General features: G+C 35.7%; 1 protein-coding gene across 19 annotated transcripts in view; it reads left to right on the top strand.

The window, feature by feature from the left end:
• RBFOX1 (RNA binding fox-1 homolog 1) overlaps positions 1-19,404 on the top strand; it is a 1,377,247-nt gene that overhangs the window by 749,599 nt on the left and 608,244 nt on the right. For all 19 annotated transcript variants that reach the window (XM_052772622.1, XM_052772607.1, XM_052772605.1 and 16 more), the window contains one exon: positions 3,187-3,234. In XM_052772622.1, the coding sequence (XP_052628582.1) occupies positions 3,187-3,234 (48 nt within the window). The remainder of the gene's footprint in view (positions 1-3,186; positions 3,235-19,404) is intronic.

The following is a 19,404-nucleotide window of genomic DNA, read 5'->3' as shown; positions in this document are numbered from 1 at the left end:
TATAGCTATTTCTTTACCCAAATCTGACTTAGCATAATTTCAAAGATAACCCAATACCACTCTTTCTTGCTGGCTTCAATATCCAGTAATATTGAAACCATACGTATGTAGTTTTCATTGCTAGTGGTGCAATGGTAATTTGTAAGATTCACTTTCCATATCTTTAGATAGAAAACCAAACACTGTGAGGTTAAATGATTGTCTAATGTTCAGGGATAAAACACAGAGTAGAAGTTATGTCATTTGATTTTCAGCCTGTATCTTTTCCTTATGGCTGGTATCAGGTAACTTCCAGGCACATTGTCTCTTTAATTCCTGATTGCAGCATTGAGAGTCTCAGCTGGGTTGGCCTCAACTGTTTTCAGCTGGACTGCATGCTTCATTTGTACCTTTTGCCTTACTGGTGGTAGACAACCATGTAAGATGAACAGTGTGTCGTGGTTTAACCCCAGCCGGCAACTAAGCACCATGCAGCTGGTCACTCACTCCTCCCCACCCCACCCTGCCGTGGGATGGGGAGGAGACTCAGAAAAAAGAGTAAAACTCAAGGGTTGAGATGAGCAGTTTAATAATTGAAATAAAATATAATAATAATAACAACAATAATAATTTTAATGAAAAGGGAGATAACAAAAAGAGAGAGAAATAAAACCGCAGACAAACAAGTGATGCGCAATGCAATTGCTCACCACTTGCTGACCGATGCCCAGCCAGTCCCTGAGGAGCCCTAAACCCCTCCCAGCCAAGTCCCCTCATTTTATATACTGGGCATGACAGCTCATGGAATGGAATATTCCTTTGGCCAGTTCGGGTCAGCTGTCCTGGCCATGCTCCCTCCCAACTTCTTGTGCACCTGCTTGCTGGCAGAGCACGGGAAACTGAAAAATCCTTAATTTAGGATAAGCACTACTTAGCGACAACTAAAACGTCAGTGTGTTATCAACATTCTTCTCATCCTAAATCCAAAACATAGTACTGTACCAGCTACTAGGATGAAAATTAACTGTATCCCAGCTGAAACCAGGACACCGTGCTGGGAGGAAGATCGTTTTTCTTTTATCCAGGTAAAACTGCATTTTTAATTCACGTTGAGTAGTGAGTGCTTATGAACTTAGGTTTCTTAGAAATTGCCTTTAATGGGAAATGGCAAAATAGCAAACTAAAATCTTCTATGGGCAGCAGAAGAGATCAGAGTACTGTTAGGTCTTGAACAAGGTGTATTCATCATACTGAGAGTTTGTAACAGCTATGACTAGAAGCCAATAGGAGCTACTTTATTCTGCATTCAGTTAATTTAGGTCAGTATGTGAGATGATAGAGCCACCCTTGTCCTTGGTAATATGAAAAGATATGATTCATTTTTGATTAACCAATAAATATGTTAAAGAACATTCCATTATTTCCAAAAGGTGACTCAGGGCATAGCTAGCAGGTGAAGAGCCGTGGTGCTAATGAAGTTTGAATTCATTCCTCTGAGGCAGAAAGATTTTAAAAGCTGAGCTTTTTTCCTCACTCAGCAAAAAAAACCCTGAATGTAAATATACAGACAAGCTTAGGAAGTCAGCCTGTAGGCAGAGATAATATTTCCTTGTCCACCAAATGGGAGGAGAGACATGGTGAAAGACTGTCTGGCTGCCAGTAAGTCACACTTGAAAGAAAATGTCTGAGTGCTACATTCCACAAAGTACAGTCTGGTTCCCCATGGAAAATATTTTGAATATGAAGAGTATTTGAGGTGCTGATTCATATATGAAACTAACTAGAATGACAAAGATTGTTGTTGTTGGAAATACACTGCTTAAGAAGTGACAGAGAACTTGATATGCCTAATGAAAATATCTTTAATATCTCTTGCTGTGAATGAAACTATTTTTTCCAGGAAACTTCAATTCATCTTACTTGATTGAATGACTTCATTTTTTTTAATCTTTTATGGGTATATGGCTTAGGTAAGAAGTCTTTGGTATTGAAATACCAGTCCTTCATTTCAGATGAATAGGCATGGTGTTGAAGAAACATAACTTTTTTATTTTGTATTTGTTTAAATTTTTAATAGGAGCTGCTGTTAGCCTTAAATTTGTAGTTTGGGATTTATGCAGCAAGTAACTCTAGCCAATAATCTAAAATCTGATGAGAGTAGTTTTAGCTTCAGTGAGAGGCTGGGGAGGACTTCCTTTTAACGAAAAATTGTCCCTCATCTCTATGTCATTTTTTCCAATAAAAATTTCTAAAGTTGCAGTATGTAAGCAAAATTAGCTTCCAAGAATACCCTTACTAGAAAAGTATGGTTGAAAACAAAAGAAAATTCCTAATAGGTCACTTGTCTGCAGTTTAATGACTTGAATTATATTTGGCTTAGTTTCCAATACTAACCTGTTGTACAAAGGGATAATATGAAGAAAAAAATGCCTTTCAGACTATAATTTTTGTGATAATGATTACCTCTGCGTGTCTTCAGGTCTGCTGGCAAAAATCCAAAGGTTCAATGAGAGTCAAAATACCTTAGGAATAAAATGAACGTGTCTTGGGTGTCATTAGGTTTGAGATTATTTTTTTGACTCCTGAAGAAAACATAAGTCTAAAATATATGTGTGTGTATATATACACACACACGTACACATATTTGTACTAAATAGATGCTTGATTATTCTTGAATGTTGCAATGAGATTCAGACAGAAATATCTTCAACATATCAAGAACTAGTTAGCACTCTTGACAACAGGCAAAAGTTTGAGCAGTTTTTTCCTCTTACGCTTACCTTTATGTTTTTTAAGCTACCATCACTAATAAAAAAAAAAAAAGGAAAGAGAAAAAAGGAGTGAAGAAGCAATTATATTTTCCTCAAGATGCAAGTAGAAAAAGCAAACATATATTATAAAGCAGAGATCATCTTTTCGTCTTATGAGCTGGCTACACTATATTGAAATAGGTTGGGTTTTTTGCCATGTTTCAATCCTGTCTTTATGTTTATTACAAGCATAAAGTTTAATAAACCTTACTTAAAGACATAATACTAAACATCATACATATAAATATACTCTATATACAAAAATAACAGTTCAGTAAAGTGTAATAGGTCAAGAAAGCCACTTTTCAGACTTTGAGGCCCTTTCTGCATCCTGAGTTACTTCCACAACCCTGGTCAATATGCTTTGTGACATAGTCTTCTCTGTTTGTCTTTTCAGGATACTAAAGCAGAGTGCAGTTCCTGTGTAGAAGCTGAGGACAGAAAAGTAAGTGGCTTGTTTTAATGTAATTTGTCAGGCAACTCTAGTAAGTGGGTTTTTTTGGTTTGGTTGATTTTTATTTTTTTAATTAAACCATGTCAAATTATTTTATGGTGTTTCATGTGTGTATGTTTTATAAAGTTTACTAACAATAACTTTTCTAATGTATTGTAATTTCAATGGGGATGAAATAGTCTTACGCTATTGAACATATTTCTGTTAGAAATTTGAATAACTCCTTGTTCAGAAGGGAATTATAATCTTCATTTCATTAAACTATGAACAATTTAAAAGGCAATTGCACTTCCTGTTCTTAATTTCCATTATTAACAAAATTACTGTGTTATGTCTTTCATGGTAATTTTGGCATACCATGTTAAATATTTGTAAAATAACAAGATAAGGACTGCTTTTTCTTGCTTTTATAAAGTATCTTTGATACTGATTTTTTTTCCTTCTAAATAGTTGATGTTTAAAAAGAGTTTATCTTATTTTATTTCCAGTTTTATTTTCTGTGAACAAGTATAAAATATGTTTTCAGTTGTGTTCTTCACCTTGTTAGCTTTTTTATTTTTAAACAGTACGTTATGGCATGTATGTTTGAATATACGTGAATAAACTTACATTTTTAGAAGGAATTCTTAAATTGAAGTACTATCAATTTCCACTCTAAAATGAGCAATGCAGAAAGCTGCCTTCTAGCAGTAACAACATCATATTCTCAATTTGTTTTGAAACAGTAGGTCTTTATGTTTAATTGAGCATTAGTTTAACTGTGCTATAATGTGTGATACCAATGCTCTATTATTCAACTTCCCAAAAGTTTTTTTGTTGTTTTTTTTTAACTTCTTTTGGCTACTGCATCTTCCTCTGAGGATTCAGTAGCTCCTCCTTTTTTAAAAAATAGCTGTCAAGTTCTTTTGCTATAAAAATGAGGTTTTATTAAACAGCATTGTACCTAAAGCACTTTAGTTGTTCAGGATAGCTCAAATGTCAATGAGTCCAATATAAAATGCTGTTGAAGTTAGTGCAGGAAAGCACAATTCATTTGCTTTGTTGAGATATGTGATAAAGAATCTTCAGAATTTCAGTGATTTTTCAACGTTTTCAGGAAAGAAGTGAAGGAATTATTTTGAGCTATACAGAAACATATTAAGAATTCAATTAAGATACTAAACTGTGAATATAACTAGCAGAGAAAGTATGCTATATCTTAGATACCAAGCAGCTGTTACTACTCTTCGATTGTGAAGTCCTCAGTACTACGACAGGTTGATTTTCTTGCATTTAAATTAAGTCAACACTGAATGTTTTACTCTGATGTGTATAATAGAACTAGCTTATTGTAGGACAACTACGAGGACAGCAAGCAAATACAGCAGAATTTTTTTGAAGTTTAGAAACTGTATCAGCTTTATCACAAGGCTCAAAAATACTGTAATGGTATGTTTAACAATGCTTTATGTTAGTAAAGGACTAAAAAATTTATGTCAATAGGAACAGTAACTTTGCTGTATTTTTTGAGAGTTGAAACACAACTATTTTCCTATGCATTAAATTTAAGGAATTATCTTTGTTATTTACACTCCTAATGCTTTTTCAGTTCTCTGGGAGGTTTAGGGGGGTGGTTGTTGTTTTTAAAAGCATTTTAACAAACCAAAGCATTCTTGCTTTGCTGCTTTTTTTCTGTTACTGACTTTATGCCTTCCATAAACCCTATTCTCCTATGTTAATATCTTCTACTTTAGTGTTTTGTAAAATTTCCAAATTCTCCTGCTTTCTATTGTAGCTTCCTTTTTAGGCTGCATTAAGTTGGAACTAGTGACAAGTTACGCCTCCTCGTTTCTTGTGCAGTTCCTTCCATTTTTTTCTCAAGCGTTTTGCAGACGCATAGTGAGCTGAATCAAAATTAACCTGGTTAATGTGTTCATGGTAAAAACTAACCAAGAAACAGAGGATTCACATAGAAGTATATTCAATTTAAAAATTTTAAATTGTCAGAAATAAATATTAATCCTGTTTTAAAGTATTTTCTCACTGAAGAGAGTGAGCTGGGTTTTTTTACATATGTTTCACTGAAATTTTAAAATTTGGAGCTAGAATCCAGTTCTGGATTACTAAATCAGTGTAGTGTATCTCTATGTGTCAAGTAGTAACTGAGTTTGTGAAAGTGTTGAGCACATGACATGTAATTTAAAATCTCTAAAATCAGCTGGTACTTATTACGTGAAACTCAGGCCATTTAGGCTTCAGGTTCTGAGCAGTAGCTTTTATGAAACTGTTGTTTTATAGTATGCTAAAATGCAGTTTGGGACCTTATTTCTAAACACCAAGATCTGACTTTTTTGGTGTGGGTAGCAGCTACTAAAACTGCACAACCAAAAGGTTCTTTTTATTGCTTGAATAATGGAAAAGTTGTCAAAAGACTGATAAGCTTTGGACTGCAGTCCTATTAATGTATGTGTTGTATTTCTTTTTCCTTTTATTGCAACTTTCCTTTTATCTCGCAGATGTACCAGACTGTTGCCAGTAAACTGTTTTTTTGAGGGGGTTTTTTTTCATTGTTTTATGGTGGGATGATGTCTACCTCAGTATAAATTACAGGAGCTGTATATCTGATACTTTTTCTTGGCCTCAGTGATTGCTCTGAGTTTGAGTAGTTTCCCAAGGAGCTATCTTTCTTCAGTGACTGAGGTGTCAAGACTCACCCAGCTGTCTGACTCCAGAAAGGGGCGCCTCATCCAATGCAGAACATGTCATCTGACTTTTTCTGAGACAAGCCAGGCCCTATGACTGAGCAAGTGAAGTGAAATGAAAGAGCATGAGATTCCCATGTTACCCTATGCTTTATTACTTCACTGGCCTGTAGTGCTCACTTTCCTCTCCCTTCTTGATCTTAGAAGCAGTGGCATGAAGGTGAGGTGACAGTCGCAGGGTCTCCAAACTTACTGTGAGACCTGGGGAGTCTCTCTCTGTCTCTTTCTTTATATATCATTAAGGTTGAAGAGCTGGAGATTTGGAGGTTATCAACATTGCAGTGCCAAGTGCTATGAATATCTCATCCTTTTGACTGTAACTACTCATGCATACAGACATGTCTTCAGGTTTACAGACTCTTCTGTGATCTTGCCTCACTGATTGCTGAAGTAATAACAACAGATGTGAGGCTTGTTATGTTTTGGGCTATGATTTGTTTTTTGACTTGCTAAAAGCACAATTTTTATCCAACAACAATGGCAATATGTTCAGTGCTTTAGCTTTCAAATGCAGAAACTGGAATTAACATAAAGAATTGTCTAGCAAACCCCTACATTTATCTTCTTCATTTTGTTAATTTGTTGAAGCATTTTGAAAGAACAGAAATGTAATAAATACCTATTGTTGTTACATAGTGTGTTTCATCTTTTCTCTGTGTTTGGTCCCAAAACTGAAGCTTCGGCCAAGCTTAAGTGGCAGATTTACTTTACAGTCCAGGGACATAGATTACCAATGGCCTATGAAGTGATCATCAAATAAAGATACATCAATCTTGGTTAATAATAATGCATTGTTTGATATCTATTGAAAGCATAAATTAGGAACTTAATATAATTCATAGAACCTGAAACATTGTAAATAAATATTTTTATTTCGTCTAGGTTGAAATCAAGACAAACTGCTGCAATTAGGACATGCATCATTAGTATCTAATAATTTGCACTTCCATAATGAAATATACTGCTAATGAGCTATATCATTAGCAATTAATGGAAAATTTTCCCAGTTAAAAAAATATAAAACTGCAAGGTGCCTTTTCTTGCAGTCTTTTTTCCTGAAGTTTCTTAATCTCTAGCTTCTGAAGTAGAAATTTATGTAACCATGGCTAAAGCATTGCCTGAAGGCAAACTCAAATTTAGTATCTGTAATTATTTTGAAAACTATTATTCTGTAAGTGACAAAATAGCATTTAATTATCTTAACCACTTTATCACTATGATCTATCTCTCCATTGTTACTTCAACTGACCTTTTTATGTAAGATTCTACTTATATTTTCTGCAACGATAAAAGCCCTCAGGTTTGAGAGTAACAGGTGACAAGTGATCAACATTCAGCTGTAACTGGCCTGTATTATTATGCATTACTAAATTGCGTTTACCATTGCCAGCACTGGACCCATAAGTGTATGTACCACTCACTTCCTACCTGATCGATATTCATTTCTGTGTTTGTCACATCCAACCCTTTTTTGTTTTGATTTCATACCTTCATTCTGAACATCACAATATTTGATGTTTAATGAATTATGTGATCATGAAAATGTCTCAGCTTTGCTTTTCAAAGAAACATATGTAGAAACATGACCCCTAAATTTTCACAGAAATAACCTGTTAAAAACATACAAAATGTGATTTTTGTAAAAATACATTGATTTCTGAAGCTAGTTGCGTGATGTTTGGGGATTTGAGTCATAATTTCAAAGCCTGTGATGTTTTTCAGCATGAGGTTTTGCTTTTGCAAGGGTGATGACAGTTGTGGTTTTTTTTCTTCTACCCATGTTTTTCAACATAACTGTGTGTGTTGGGGGCAAACTAAACGGTTGTGGTTGAAGGGAATTAGTAAGGGTATTGGCCATTCTGCCAAGAGGGGGACGATGTGGATTCCTTCACTTACAATCTTCGCTTCCATTTGGTATATCCAAACTCTAGTCTTGGTCTCGGTCTCCACTCTAAAAAGACTGCTAATGTGTAAAGCCTTTTTGTTGTTGTTGTTGTTGTTGATCTCTCATCTCCCATTACCTGAAAAACCTGCCCCTAATACATCTTCCTCATCTTTTCTTTAATCTCAGTTCACGTGTTTATATGGTCTGAACAATTCTCTCTCTCTCCCCCCCCCCCCCCCCCATATGTTTATATGGTGCTTGCATAGAACAGGAAACTTCAAAAATACCAAAAAAAAAAAGGAACTGGAAATAAGATTTTTCCCTGTCCTGCTCTGTCATTGAGGTCTGAACAGAGCACAAAGGGAATACTTTGTTTTACTCTGCAGTTGCATTTGTCGTATCATCAAATTAATTCATGGCAACGCTGTGAAACCAAAACTCTGATATGAAGTTATGTTTCCCCTTATTCCCCCACCTCCATTTTGTATATTTCCATCTGAAATGGAAAATAGAGACACTGAAAACTGAAGGGAAAGTTAACTTACAATGACCTTTCTGTGCTGGATAACTTTGTTTCAGTTGGTTTTTACTACTAGGAATGTTGTATTCTTCAGCTTTGGCTTCTTCATTTTTGTTGTATTTCAGCTTACTCTTTTTAGTAATAGACTCACTTTTGCTGTAATGTGCAATGACATTCTCTTCAGTATTCCTTGCAGGCAACATAATGCTGACCGTTAACTAGCAGCTAAGTGTTATTAGCTTGGTGGCTCAAGGTCACTCAGGATATCTTGCTTCATTTTCTGTTCTTGAGAAGGAAAGTAGCTCATGGAAAGAACATTTTTGAGATGCATCTTGACTTTAAAATTTACCTCTTTTGAGCTCAGAGTGAAGAAGCTTTATGAGAGCAATAGACTTTATGGGTATGCATTAGACCAATAACATGATAGGTCAGTAAGTTAGAAAATTTCCCTGTAGTGACATAATGTTTCATAACTCCCTATTACCTTCAGTGGGATATGGTATAGGCAAGGCAGTAATGCCTTTCCTTTTCTATGCCTGCTATAGAAAATATTTTACTTTTTTTTAGTACCTTCTGTCAGAGGATCTCAAAGTACTTTACAAACAAATTAAAAATACCTATGAGGAAATTACTTACATTTATATTGCTCACGTTACATATGTGGAAATAGAAGCATGAAGGGGAGACATAATCAAGGTTACAAAGTGAGTCTGAGACAAAGTGAGGAGGAAAAGAAACAGCAGTACAAATATATTTTACTTTGCTTATTCTATGGTTTCTTGCAATTTTTCTTTTTTTTTTTTTTTTTTTTTAATTTATAATGATCATGTGAAAATGTTTTCCATGGAAGTTTAAGGGAAAAAATTGTCTTATTAGTAGGCAGAAAATTTATCCAATTTCTTTAACTTTCTTCTTCAGGTTACTATGGGAGGGAATTGATAAGGGTATCAAATACTGAAGAGCTGATAAAAAGCATCATGGAGGGACTGACTCAACTACTGGCATCTAAGATGTGGATATATTTATATATTGTTTCCTTTCATTGTAATCCCTTTTTCTGCTGTTTAGGAGCTTTCTATCAGTGAATATGAGTATGTGTCATTTTTATTCCCTTGTGAAGGCATCATATAATCTGAATCGTTTTGTAGAGTTTTGAGATGCATTTTTCCTCACATTAAAAGAAATTAATTTTTTGATGAGGGAAGATCACTGACTCCAATGGATTGGTAAGGAAGTCTCTAAATTGTGTTTGGATAGATTCAGAGGAATCTAAGGAAGTTTTGAACATTAATGAGCCTTCTGGTGTCTACTAGAGTGAACAAATGATTCCTATTTCATCTACCTCTTTAACTGTTGTACAAATAGTAAGGAGTATTATTGAACCATCGTATGACAGGACCACATAGAGTATAAAGGATTGGCCATAGAATTCAGAAACAAGGGGGAGTAACCCAGAAGTGAGAATAATGAGCTGTTCCAAGAATAGTATCTACCTGTCACAATACGCCAGAGTTTTCCACTGACATCTCAGCTCATGTAAGTCAGATTTACATGATGCTTCTTGAGTCTTCCTCAGTACAGAGCTGGAAGTTTTCAAAACTTCCACAAAAGTGTAAAATTATCTAAGGGGGGGGGGGGGGGGTGTTGTTTGTTTGTTTGTTACCAAAAAAGTTACTTGAAATCCATGGCTGACTCCTCCACAATGATTTTAATTCAATATCTGTTGCACTCCAGGTATCCTAAAACTCAGAAAGTTGAATCAAACCCACAGTCTAAGATGTTTAGGTATAATTTATTGTTATTTATATTACTTTTAGTGATATTTTTTCAATCAAAGGATTTTTCTTTTCCTTTGTCTTAGTTTATGTTCTTTTCAAGTAAAAGCACTACTTACCGAAAAATAGATAGCTGAAATTTGCCCTAGAACTTAACACACAGCATTAGTCAGCCTAATAAATATTGGCGATTCTAATGTGAGGAAATACTCAGAAATCCAGTCCATTTCCTGGCATGTAGCTTGACACCGTGCAAAGTCTGGTTGGAAAGTTTCATAGTATTTGAATGATCATAATGTCAGTCCTATTACTGCTCTCTTGTTCTTTCTGTCACTGACGTGCAATTATGGAATTTCACAACTGAAGTGATGACAATTGCTCGTCTGTGTGTGTATGTGTGTCTATCTTTCCCCTTAATCCAACTCTATCTAAGAATCTGTAATTTAATAAAGTGGAATTGAAATGACAGGCATGACAGAAGTGCCAAAACAATAATTTGACCTCGCACTGAAGTGTCAACGTGTTCGGCTGCGTGACTTTTACACATGCTGAATACACATAAGGGACACAGATAGTATATTTGTTATGCTAGAATACCTGTTAAGGCAGATTGCTAGAGAAAAGTATTAGTACTTTGTGTCTTTTTACCAATGTGTTCCATCTTTAATTGCTACATTTTATATCCCTATACTCTATGTATAAATGCGATTCCTATTGCACATAAATTATCTGTATTTTATTAGGAGAAGATTTTTTTCAAATCTGCATTTTGAAGATATTTGGGTAAATCTTGAAATTATAATTCTGTGGCGATGTAGCAAATTAGTTCTTGAAGAGACTATTTATTCTTTACTTTTAAGGACAACTTTTTCATATTAAACCTCTTGGGGGAAGGTGTCAAAGAATGAAGAAAGAACCATATAAAAGGTACACCATTTCTTTTTCCAAAGTCCTTTAATACTGATGAAATACCTAGTTCCCATTCATACAGAATATGAATGTAATAATCCCTGTTAAAGATTAGCCAGTGTTGTAAACAAATTTTGAGGACATCAGTCAGGAAACCGGCAAATTGTAGTTACAGCCTATGCAAAATACAGAATATAAAAATGTATTTTCTGCGGTAGCTATATACTGATAATTCCAGTTTCATTTGAGAAAAAGCTTCTGGAATAAGTGACTTGCCCAGTGAGCAGTTTGAGCAGTTGGTACCTTTGAAATGTCAGCTTTTCACTGAGGTAGACTGGAGTTTAAGAAATCCTCAAAATGTTTTTGTTTGAAATCTGAATCCAGTCTAAATGCAATTTGGAAGTTTCTAAAAAGCATCCATGGGCACTATGAGCTATATTATTCTCTATATACAGTATCACAGTTCTCTGTTACTATTACATGTTACAAAGGAAAAAAACCCAACCCTCTTTTTTGAAAAATACTGCTAATTTTTATCCTTTCCTGTGACTAGTAGTCATGCCTTTCAGCTGATACTTTTTCTAGTCTTTTTATTTAACACTTTGGCATTAAAACGTACCTTTATCTGCTATCACATTCAGCACTGATGTTTGCATTATGTGAATTTAAAAACTGGAAAGCAATCACAATTCTTTTTGAACTTCCTCTGCTTTGAAATAAATTGCATTTGGTATATGACAACTTCCTGCTGGTAACTCCTAAAAAGCTCACTGAGCTAGAAATAGCATCCTGAAATATCTAATACTTTTATATAAATTAATAAAAAAAATTATTTTCACTGAAGTAAATGTATGCACAAGTTACTTTGGAATATATTCATGTGTACTGTACCTGCATTGCATATGATGAATTATATTCACCTGGGGACAAGGAAGGGGACGGAAGAAAGAAACTTTTTGGCTTTAATATTCAGCTAAATATAAAATTAAAATATTCAGATTTAGGGAATAAAAAATATCAAGTGGAGAGGGAGAACTTAAGTCTGATTTGATGCTAATTATCTGTCAAAATCAACTGAAAAATAATTCATGAGAGACTAAAGCCTTGTTGAACTTTTGAGTACATCTGGCCATTAAGTTTTCAACAGGTATAAAAACACAGAGGGGGATTGGCTTTTGAAGTTATACAAAAAAGGGAAAAAACCCACAGATCTAATAATACTAGCATGCTGTGAATGGGAATATGTCTTGGAGCTTCTCTGTATTTATGAATGAATAAAACTTTGCAGCAATGGGGCAGTGCAACTTTTTCTACTATGTAGTGAAATGTTTCCTTTTAAAAGGCATCTGTTTTCTGGTAGCGTAAGCTTTTTGTAGCCCTTACTCTACTGCATCAGTAAGGTATAGTTGACCTTAGCAGTTATGTTACCTCCATAATTTTCAATTATTAATCTGACCTACCAGATTCATTGCAACATGCCAGATACCAAGGTCAAATTATGTAAGGCCAAATGACATGGATTTAAATATATTAACTATATCTCTCTGTGTAGTTTATATTGTATACATATGCCAAAGTGTTTAATGGTCATTGCTCCCTTAGAGGAAAGTCAGTGTCAAGTTGACATTTCCTTCCCTATCTTTTTGCTCACTTTTTAATAAGGATGTGGGAGACTTCATAAAGAAGGATGGAGTTAACAATATGTACAGGCGAATCACCTTATTGCCAGGTACTTCTGTGTTTACTGTCCATTATGCTTGCTAACCCCAACAGCTGGAGGGCCTGAGGAACAAGAAAAAGCCCTGGGTTTCTGTTCAGTGCCTGCTTCACTTTGTCTCCCGCAGTTCCTAGGAGTGCCCATAATAAAACCACCAGGGCTTTGGCAGCACTTTCAGACTGTGACCCTTCATTATGTTTCCTGCTGTAAGCCTGGGGAAGCCTCTTCAGTTTTTGAGGGGGTTTTTTTGGACCTGGTCTAAAGAACACCGAAGGGGGAGGGAAGTCGTACGTTGACGTGAACAATATTATCTCTCTGTGTTAGGCAAAGCAGTCTCAAGTCAGGGACTTTTCTTTCATTTAACTCACCGCCAACCAACACAAACCTTCAATCACTGAGGAAAAGAATAATATACAAACTGGGAATTGGGTCCATCCCGATTCCTCTGGCGAGGCGAGGGGCAACACGGGTGGCTGGGGTGGCCTGCGTGAGGGTGCCGTGCGCTTCAAAGCCGGGACGACATTGTGGAGCAGGGCAGTCCCGGCTGAGCCCGCAGTGGGGTTTTGCAGCTGTCGGTTGCAGGGCGTACAGAGCTGGCCGGAACCGGTTCTGACCGGCTGCAGCAGGTGCTGACTCCCGCCCACACAGGCCGTCGCTGTGCCCCCTCAGCAAACCAGGCTTCTCCCGCCCCGCGCGCTCCCTTCCAGGGGAAAGGGCTGTGGTGTGTGAAGGTCCCAGGAAAGCAAACAAAAATAATTTGATAAACAGCACTTCAGATTTTAAAGGGCAGGCACCAAAGTCATTGCAATTACAGAAAGCCTGCAGGTTGTAGTCAGAGGCTACAGGTAGGTCATTTGTTTTTATAGATGAGGTTGAACTGCACACCCAGACTGGTAACGACAGAAGAAGCTGGGGTCCCTACTAATGAAGGGTGGCAAAGCCACTATGCTTTTAATGGTTTGGCTTTTTACTTTTTTTTTTTTTTAATGCCTTTTTATGCTTTTACCACTTGGTAAGAAGTCAAAGGCATGTTAACCAAAGACATAGCTGGACCTGTATTTAAAATAAGAAATACATATATTTCGTACAAATTAACTAGAAATTATGTGCTAAACAACAGTTTAAAAAGTCTGTACTTCAGCAGCAGCTAGCAGAGGCTAAAGACAACTTAGACTGTTTCTTTCTAGCTTGTACATATGCTTGTATGACTGCACATTTAGAGATGTACACCATCTCGTGCTGTCATCTTGTCACGGAAGAAGTGAGAGGTTTTGCCTTGCAATGTGATAAAGTTGCTATAACGTGAACTTATATTCAGCTTTTTGCTAGGAGCTAGGGCTATTTTTATAGAAAAATGCTTCCCGGCATAGAAGTTGAGCAGAGCTGTGCCTGCAACCCATAGCTAGTTTGATTTCTTTTTAACTCTCATGTTGAATTTTCCTTATGGAAGAAAGTTTGGAATTTCAAGAATGGGGAAATTAAAATTACAGACTTTAGTGAATGATTAAAAAACCTTTTCACTTCATCTGGTTGAGCGGAGCCAAATGTTCGTAGTCACTACCTATTTTAGTAACCTGGAACATCACTTTTTTTTTTGGACATATGAAAATATAATCTCTCTGTCTCACAGGATTTTAGTAGTCTTTGATATAATTGTTTAACATTTTAACTGGATAAACTTTTAAAAAATTTTAGAGCTAAGGTCAGTTTTGGGAGAAGGCAAAGGGGAAGGGAAAAAGGTGTGTAGAATCCCTCTTACCTCTGATTTTACATACCTAAATAATTAACCTGAGTTTTAAAGTGCTGGGCATTCAACTTAAATCTGTTACAAGCTGTCATTATTGCCTTCACTTATTCTTGCTCAAAATCTGCTTTCTGTGTTTGGAGAAAAGTATAATCAGTTCATTAAGGTAGGTGAAATCTAGCCATGATGACAATAAATGGAGTAGGTCAATGTTTGCTGGGATATGGAGCAGAAATACACAGCAGAGTAACTCCTAAGAGAACTTTATATAATGAGGCCACTGTGGGAAGCCACTTAGAGTGTTCTGCACTCATAGAGAATCAGAGAATTTATCCAGCTGATAAGAGTATTTATTCTTGCATAAAGCTCCCAGATGGTAGTATTAGAAAATATATACTTTTCTTACTTCTGTTACGCATCAGGCTTGTTGATGTGCTTTTTATTAGACAAGTAATCTTCCAGATGTTGTTTCATTAAACTGAGGTACAGAGATATTTTCCATTAATTTTCTATTTCCAAGTTCTAGGCAATGCATTCTGATTTTCTTTCTTTAAAATTGCAGGACAGCATTTCATATATTAAGTGATACGCAGATTGCACATTAGCTGATTAATCTTACCAGAACAGCATTAATAGAACACTTGCTAACTTGTCTTTTTCACTTCTTCAAAAGGTAAAACAAACAAATATACAAGTTGTAATTTATAAATATATACAACTTCTGTGGTTAATTCAAAGTTTTAGAAAATGGCAAACCTTCCTAAAAGAGAAAATACAGGGATTGAGGAGCCATAAAATAAATAAAGTATTTTTCCTTAACTCTGTGTGTCTATGTAGTAAATCTGGGATGTATTGTGTGAACAACATTGAACTCGGAAAGTTTATTTTTCATACAGAAACCTCAATTCTTGGAAGTACATGCACTTTAGAAGGAAGTGTATGTCTAAAAGCATTAAAACCTTTTTTTTTCTGGCTGAAAACATGTCCATCTGTGCTTAGCCATATAAATGTTCTGTTCCTACATTTTACTTTTCTTTGCAGTAAGAAAAAAACCTACTATTGACTTCACAGGTGTTTGAAATAGGTGTTCCATTTTCATGAATTATCCTTTAGGAGCCTTATTGGTGAGGTGGAAGTCTAGAGGTTATGCATTTCTCCAGGAAAAAAATTGGAAGTGTAAGTTCTTTTATAATTTCTTCTGAGTCCTTGTAGTAGAACTCGTGTTAAAATAAACACACAAACATGTTGCTATATAGGAGGTGGCAGTTGCTTTCTATTTATTTAATCAGTACACCTGACAGCCTGATTTCAGGCTGCTCTTCTATGGTGTTAAGGTTGCATAGTCCAGTGTACTCTTCACTGAAACTAATGTGTATGAAACTTGGAAATGGTATTTGAAATTTTGTGTGAAGAACTTGATGCAGGCCAGTGCTTTACTGTTCTAAATCATAAAATGGAGAGAGATAACTAATATTGCTTCTGTATCAAAGACTGTATCTCTATGGAAGGATAAATTTTAATATTGAAAATTGAAATCCTTTTAGGAATTGAACTGCGTGTTATGTTTTTGCATTTATTTTCCTTATACCCAGTAGCAAAAAGTTTCTTACGGAAATATTTAGGAATGTTAGGTATTGATCATTCACTCTAATACTTAAGTACCTTTTTCTTGTTATTCCATGTCATCAACGTGATTATGGACAAGAAGAGAGGTGGTATATTGATTCTACGTGCATATGGGCTAATAGATAGTATGCCTACAGCAGTATCTGAATCTTTCAGATAGTCTGTCTTGAATTGTACGCAATGAATGTTCTGCTCCAGAGATGGAGCTCTGTGAGTCTTCCATTCTATTAACCTCCACAGTTGGTACCCAGGTATCGTACAGGATTTGGCTTGCTGTGGGGATTCTTTTCAGGAATTGAGACTGTCTGAAAACAGTGATCCAAAACAAAGTATTGCTTATGCTTAACAACATAACCACAGCAAAGGAGAAGGGAAAGAATGTAAAACCAAAGGACGTACTACGTTGTGGTGGCTTGACTGAGGCCAGCAGCTAAGTACCCCCACAGCCACTTGGTCACTCCCACCGGCCCAATGGGAGATTGGAGAGAGAATAGGAAAAGCAAAAGCAAAAAACTCATGGGTCAAGATAAAGACAGTTTATTAAGTGAAGAGGAAAAAAAAAAACAAACCAAACCCATAAGCGATGCAGAGGAAGTCACTCACCACCTGCTACAAGCAGACTGATGCCCAGCAAGTCTCTGAGAAATGGCCACTTTGGAAGATACAACCCCCTTATGGACACCACCCCCCTGCCTTCTTCCACTACCCTAGTTTTATTGCTGAGCATGATGTTACATGGTATGGAATGTTTCTCTGGCCAATTTGGATCAGCTGTGCCAGCTGTGTCCTCTCCCCATCTCTCATCTGCAACTAACCTGCTCACTGGGGGTCGTCAGCATGAGAAAAAGAGAAGGCTTTGATGCTGTGCAAGCACTGTTTCTTTAGCATAACCAAAATATCGGTGTGTTATCGAGACTGTTTTAAGGAAAATCTATTAGGAAGGCTCAGGTTGCTGAAACTGTTTACAAAAACAAATCACAACAGCAGAACAGGATGCCCATGGCCAATGAGAAAGCTATGCTTTCACCTACTTCTAAGCCAGCAATCTTTGGTTCATACATATATCATTTATTTATTTATTTATAGTTGAAAGGAGTCCATTAATTTTTGAGCTATCTCCCTTCACTGCCAGTGTTTCAGCACTTCCTTGGGAAGCAGAGGACAAGTTTACAGGCTATTAATGAATAGGGAAAGCCTTGTATCATTTGTATTTGAGTTTAGACTTCTACTATCATCTAGGCATAAATTGATCAGATGGCTTTCTAGGAGTACACGCATGGCAAGACTATCAGTGGCAGATTGTTTTCAGCATATTTGAAGGGGACAGACTGAATCAAACCATTGTTTTGTTTGCCAAATTAATATCTGGGATGTAATCCAACCTGATTAACAGGATGGCTATGATTGGATCATGAAAGGGTAAGCAGACATTTGGAAGGCCTTTTTTATACCTGCTGGCTCTATTACTTTCCCAGTAGCTTGAACACATGCAAGAATATGCTTCCGTCCAGTAATCCAATTCATTTCTCATTGATTCCAGTGTGTCTTTTTATGTTGTATTGGATCTCTTGCCAGGTAAATCTTTTCTCTATAGCAATAGATTGCTTTTTACAGCTGCCTGGATGACTGGTACTGGGTAGTTTGATCAAACTTCCTAATTCAGTTATTTCAGAACTGATTTCCTCAACAGTGATGCAGAATGTCTTTTTCTCTAATGAAGACTGTTATTATAAGAACACTTATGCTTAAATATATATCCATATTTGGAAATTTGAATATGTATACATGTTTGTTGTCTTTGAAACATTGTTGATGATCCTTATGTAAGGAGTAAAGTAAGGGTTAATGGATTTTTTTTTTTCCATTTTTCTTAGTTATGTTTTATTGTCTTTCAGTTTGATGGGTAATACAGAGACTTGATGTTTTATATATAAACCATGTGCTTTCCAGATTTGATTTATGTAATCATAGCAGTTTTGCACAGTTCAGCTGAAAATTTCTTCTTGTTGATCAAGGTCAGAAAAATTGAGGGATTTTGCCATTTATCTCAGCTGCTTGATTAGCAAAATAGGACACCCAGGGCAGTGTTAAAAGAACTAGTGTACAGGGATGTCTCACTATGGCATACTTGTTGTATAACAACTTTAAAAAAAATCAGGGTTTTTTTCTGAAAAAGACAGTATAAGTATTGAAAGAAGTACGCTGATGTTCGAAGTCTAAAACTGTTTATTAAAATGTAAAAAATTTTCAATCTTCATTATACAGTCTAAGTAAAAAGTAAAAAAGCTAAGTTTAAAACATTTAGAATCAGTATTGCAGCAAATCTGTGAGAATATTAAAAATTCAATAGCATGCATAAAAGTAACACTCTATCTATTCATTATAGCTTTATTAATATCAAAGTCAAAATCTCCTTAAAAGTGTTTCTCTGATTAAGGAACAATTTCAACTACAAGAAGCTGTATTTCATTGTTTTCAGTTACGTGAAATAGGAAGCCTTCCTTTATTTTTCTTTGAAAAGTGTAAGTGATTATCTGCCTGTAAGAATACTCTAGATTGTATAATTCAAGTTTGGGGTAAAGTGATCATAGAATGTTTTAATTTTTTGAAGGGATTCAAATAGGTTCAGATGCTCTGTATAGTGTTTCTTCTCTTACTGTGATAAATAATTAACTTCAGCATTAGTAGAGACATATTAATAACACAAGAGAATGAGATTGCAAATCTTGTGTCTCAGGGTTCTTTTTCTTCCGCTTAATGAGTCTGATTGCAAATAAATCTTCCTTCCAAAAATTAATTGTTATCCAGAGGAATAATATGCTTGATAAACTCAAGGTATCCTTCCAAGTGAAAATGTTTCAGGAAAGAAACTTTGGTGAATCAAATGGCATCTATGAAGTGCAGTGTGTGTGGTCAGGGCTTAATTTTTAAAAAGCTCATCAGTTCATGTTTAACTGTGCTCATGATAATTTAAGATTCGGAACTGTCATGCAAAAACACTGTCTCAGAGAATGGTCTTAGTGAAAATTAGTTATAGTTTGCAATTGTAAGGTCTAGGAACTGTGTGCAGTTGATGGCCACAGGATTTCTTAGTAATGTCCTGGGTCCTGTGCAGATACCTGTATGGAATTGTTTGGACTTTCCTTTTGGTCCTGTACACAAGTATCAACATGGAGTGGAACTCAGGAAACAGAGGTCAAAAACTTCTTTATCTTATTTTTTATGTATTTGTGTTCTAACTTAC

The sequence above is a fragment of the Harpia harpyja genome, chromosome 21 (genome assembly GCF_026419915.1).
Source record: "Harpia harpyja isolate bHarHar1 chromosome 21, bHarHar1 primary haplotype, whole genome shotgun sequence".
Classification (NCBI taxonomy): domain Eukaryota; kingdom Metazoa; phylum Chordata; class Aves; order Accipitriformes; family Accipitridae; genus Harpia; species Harpia harpyja.
The sequence above is the reverse complement of the archived record's forward strand: the minus strand, read 5'-3'. Positions and strand labels throughout refer to the sequence as shown.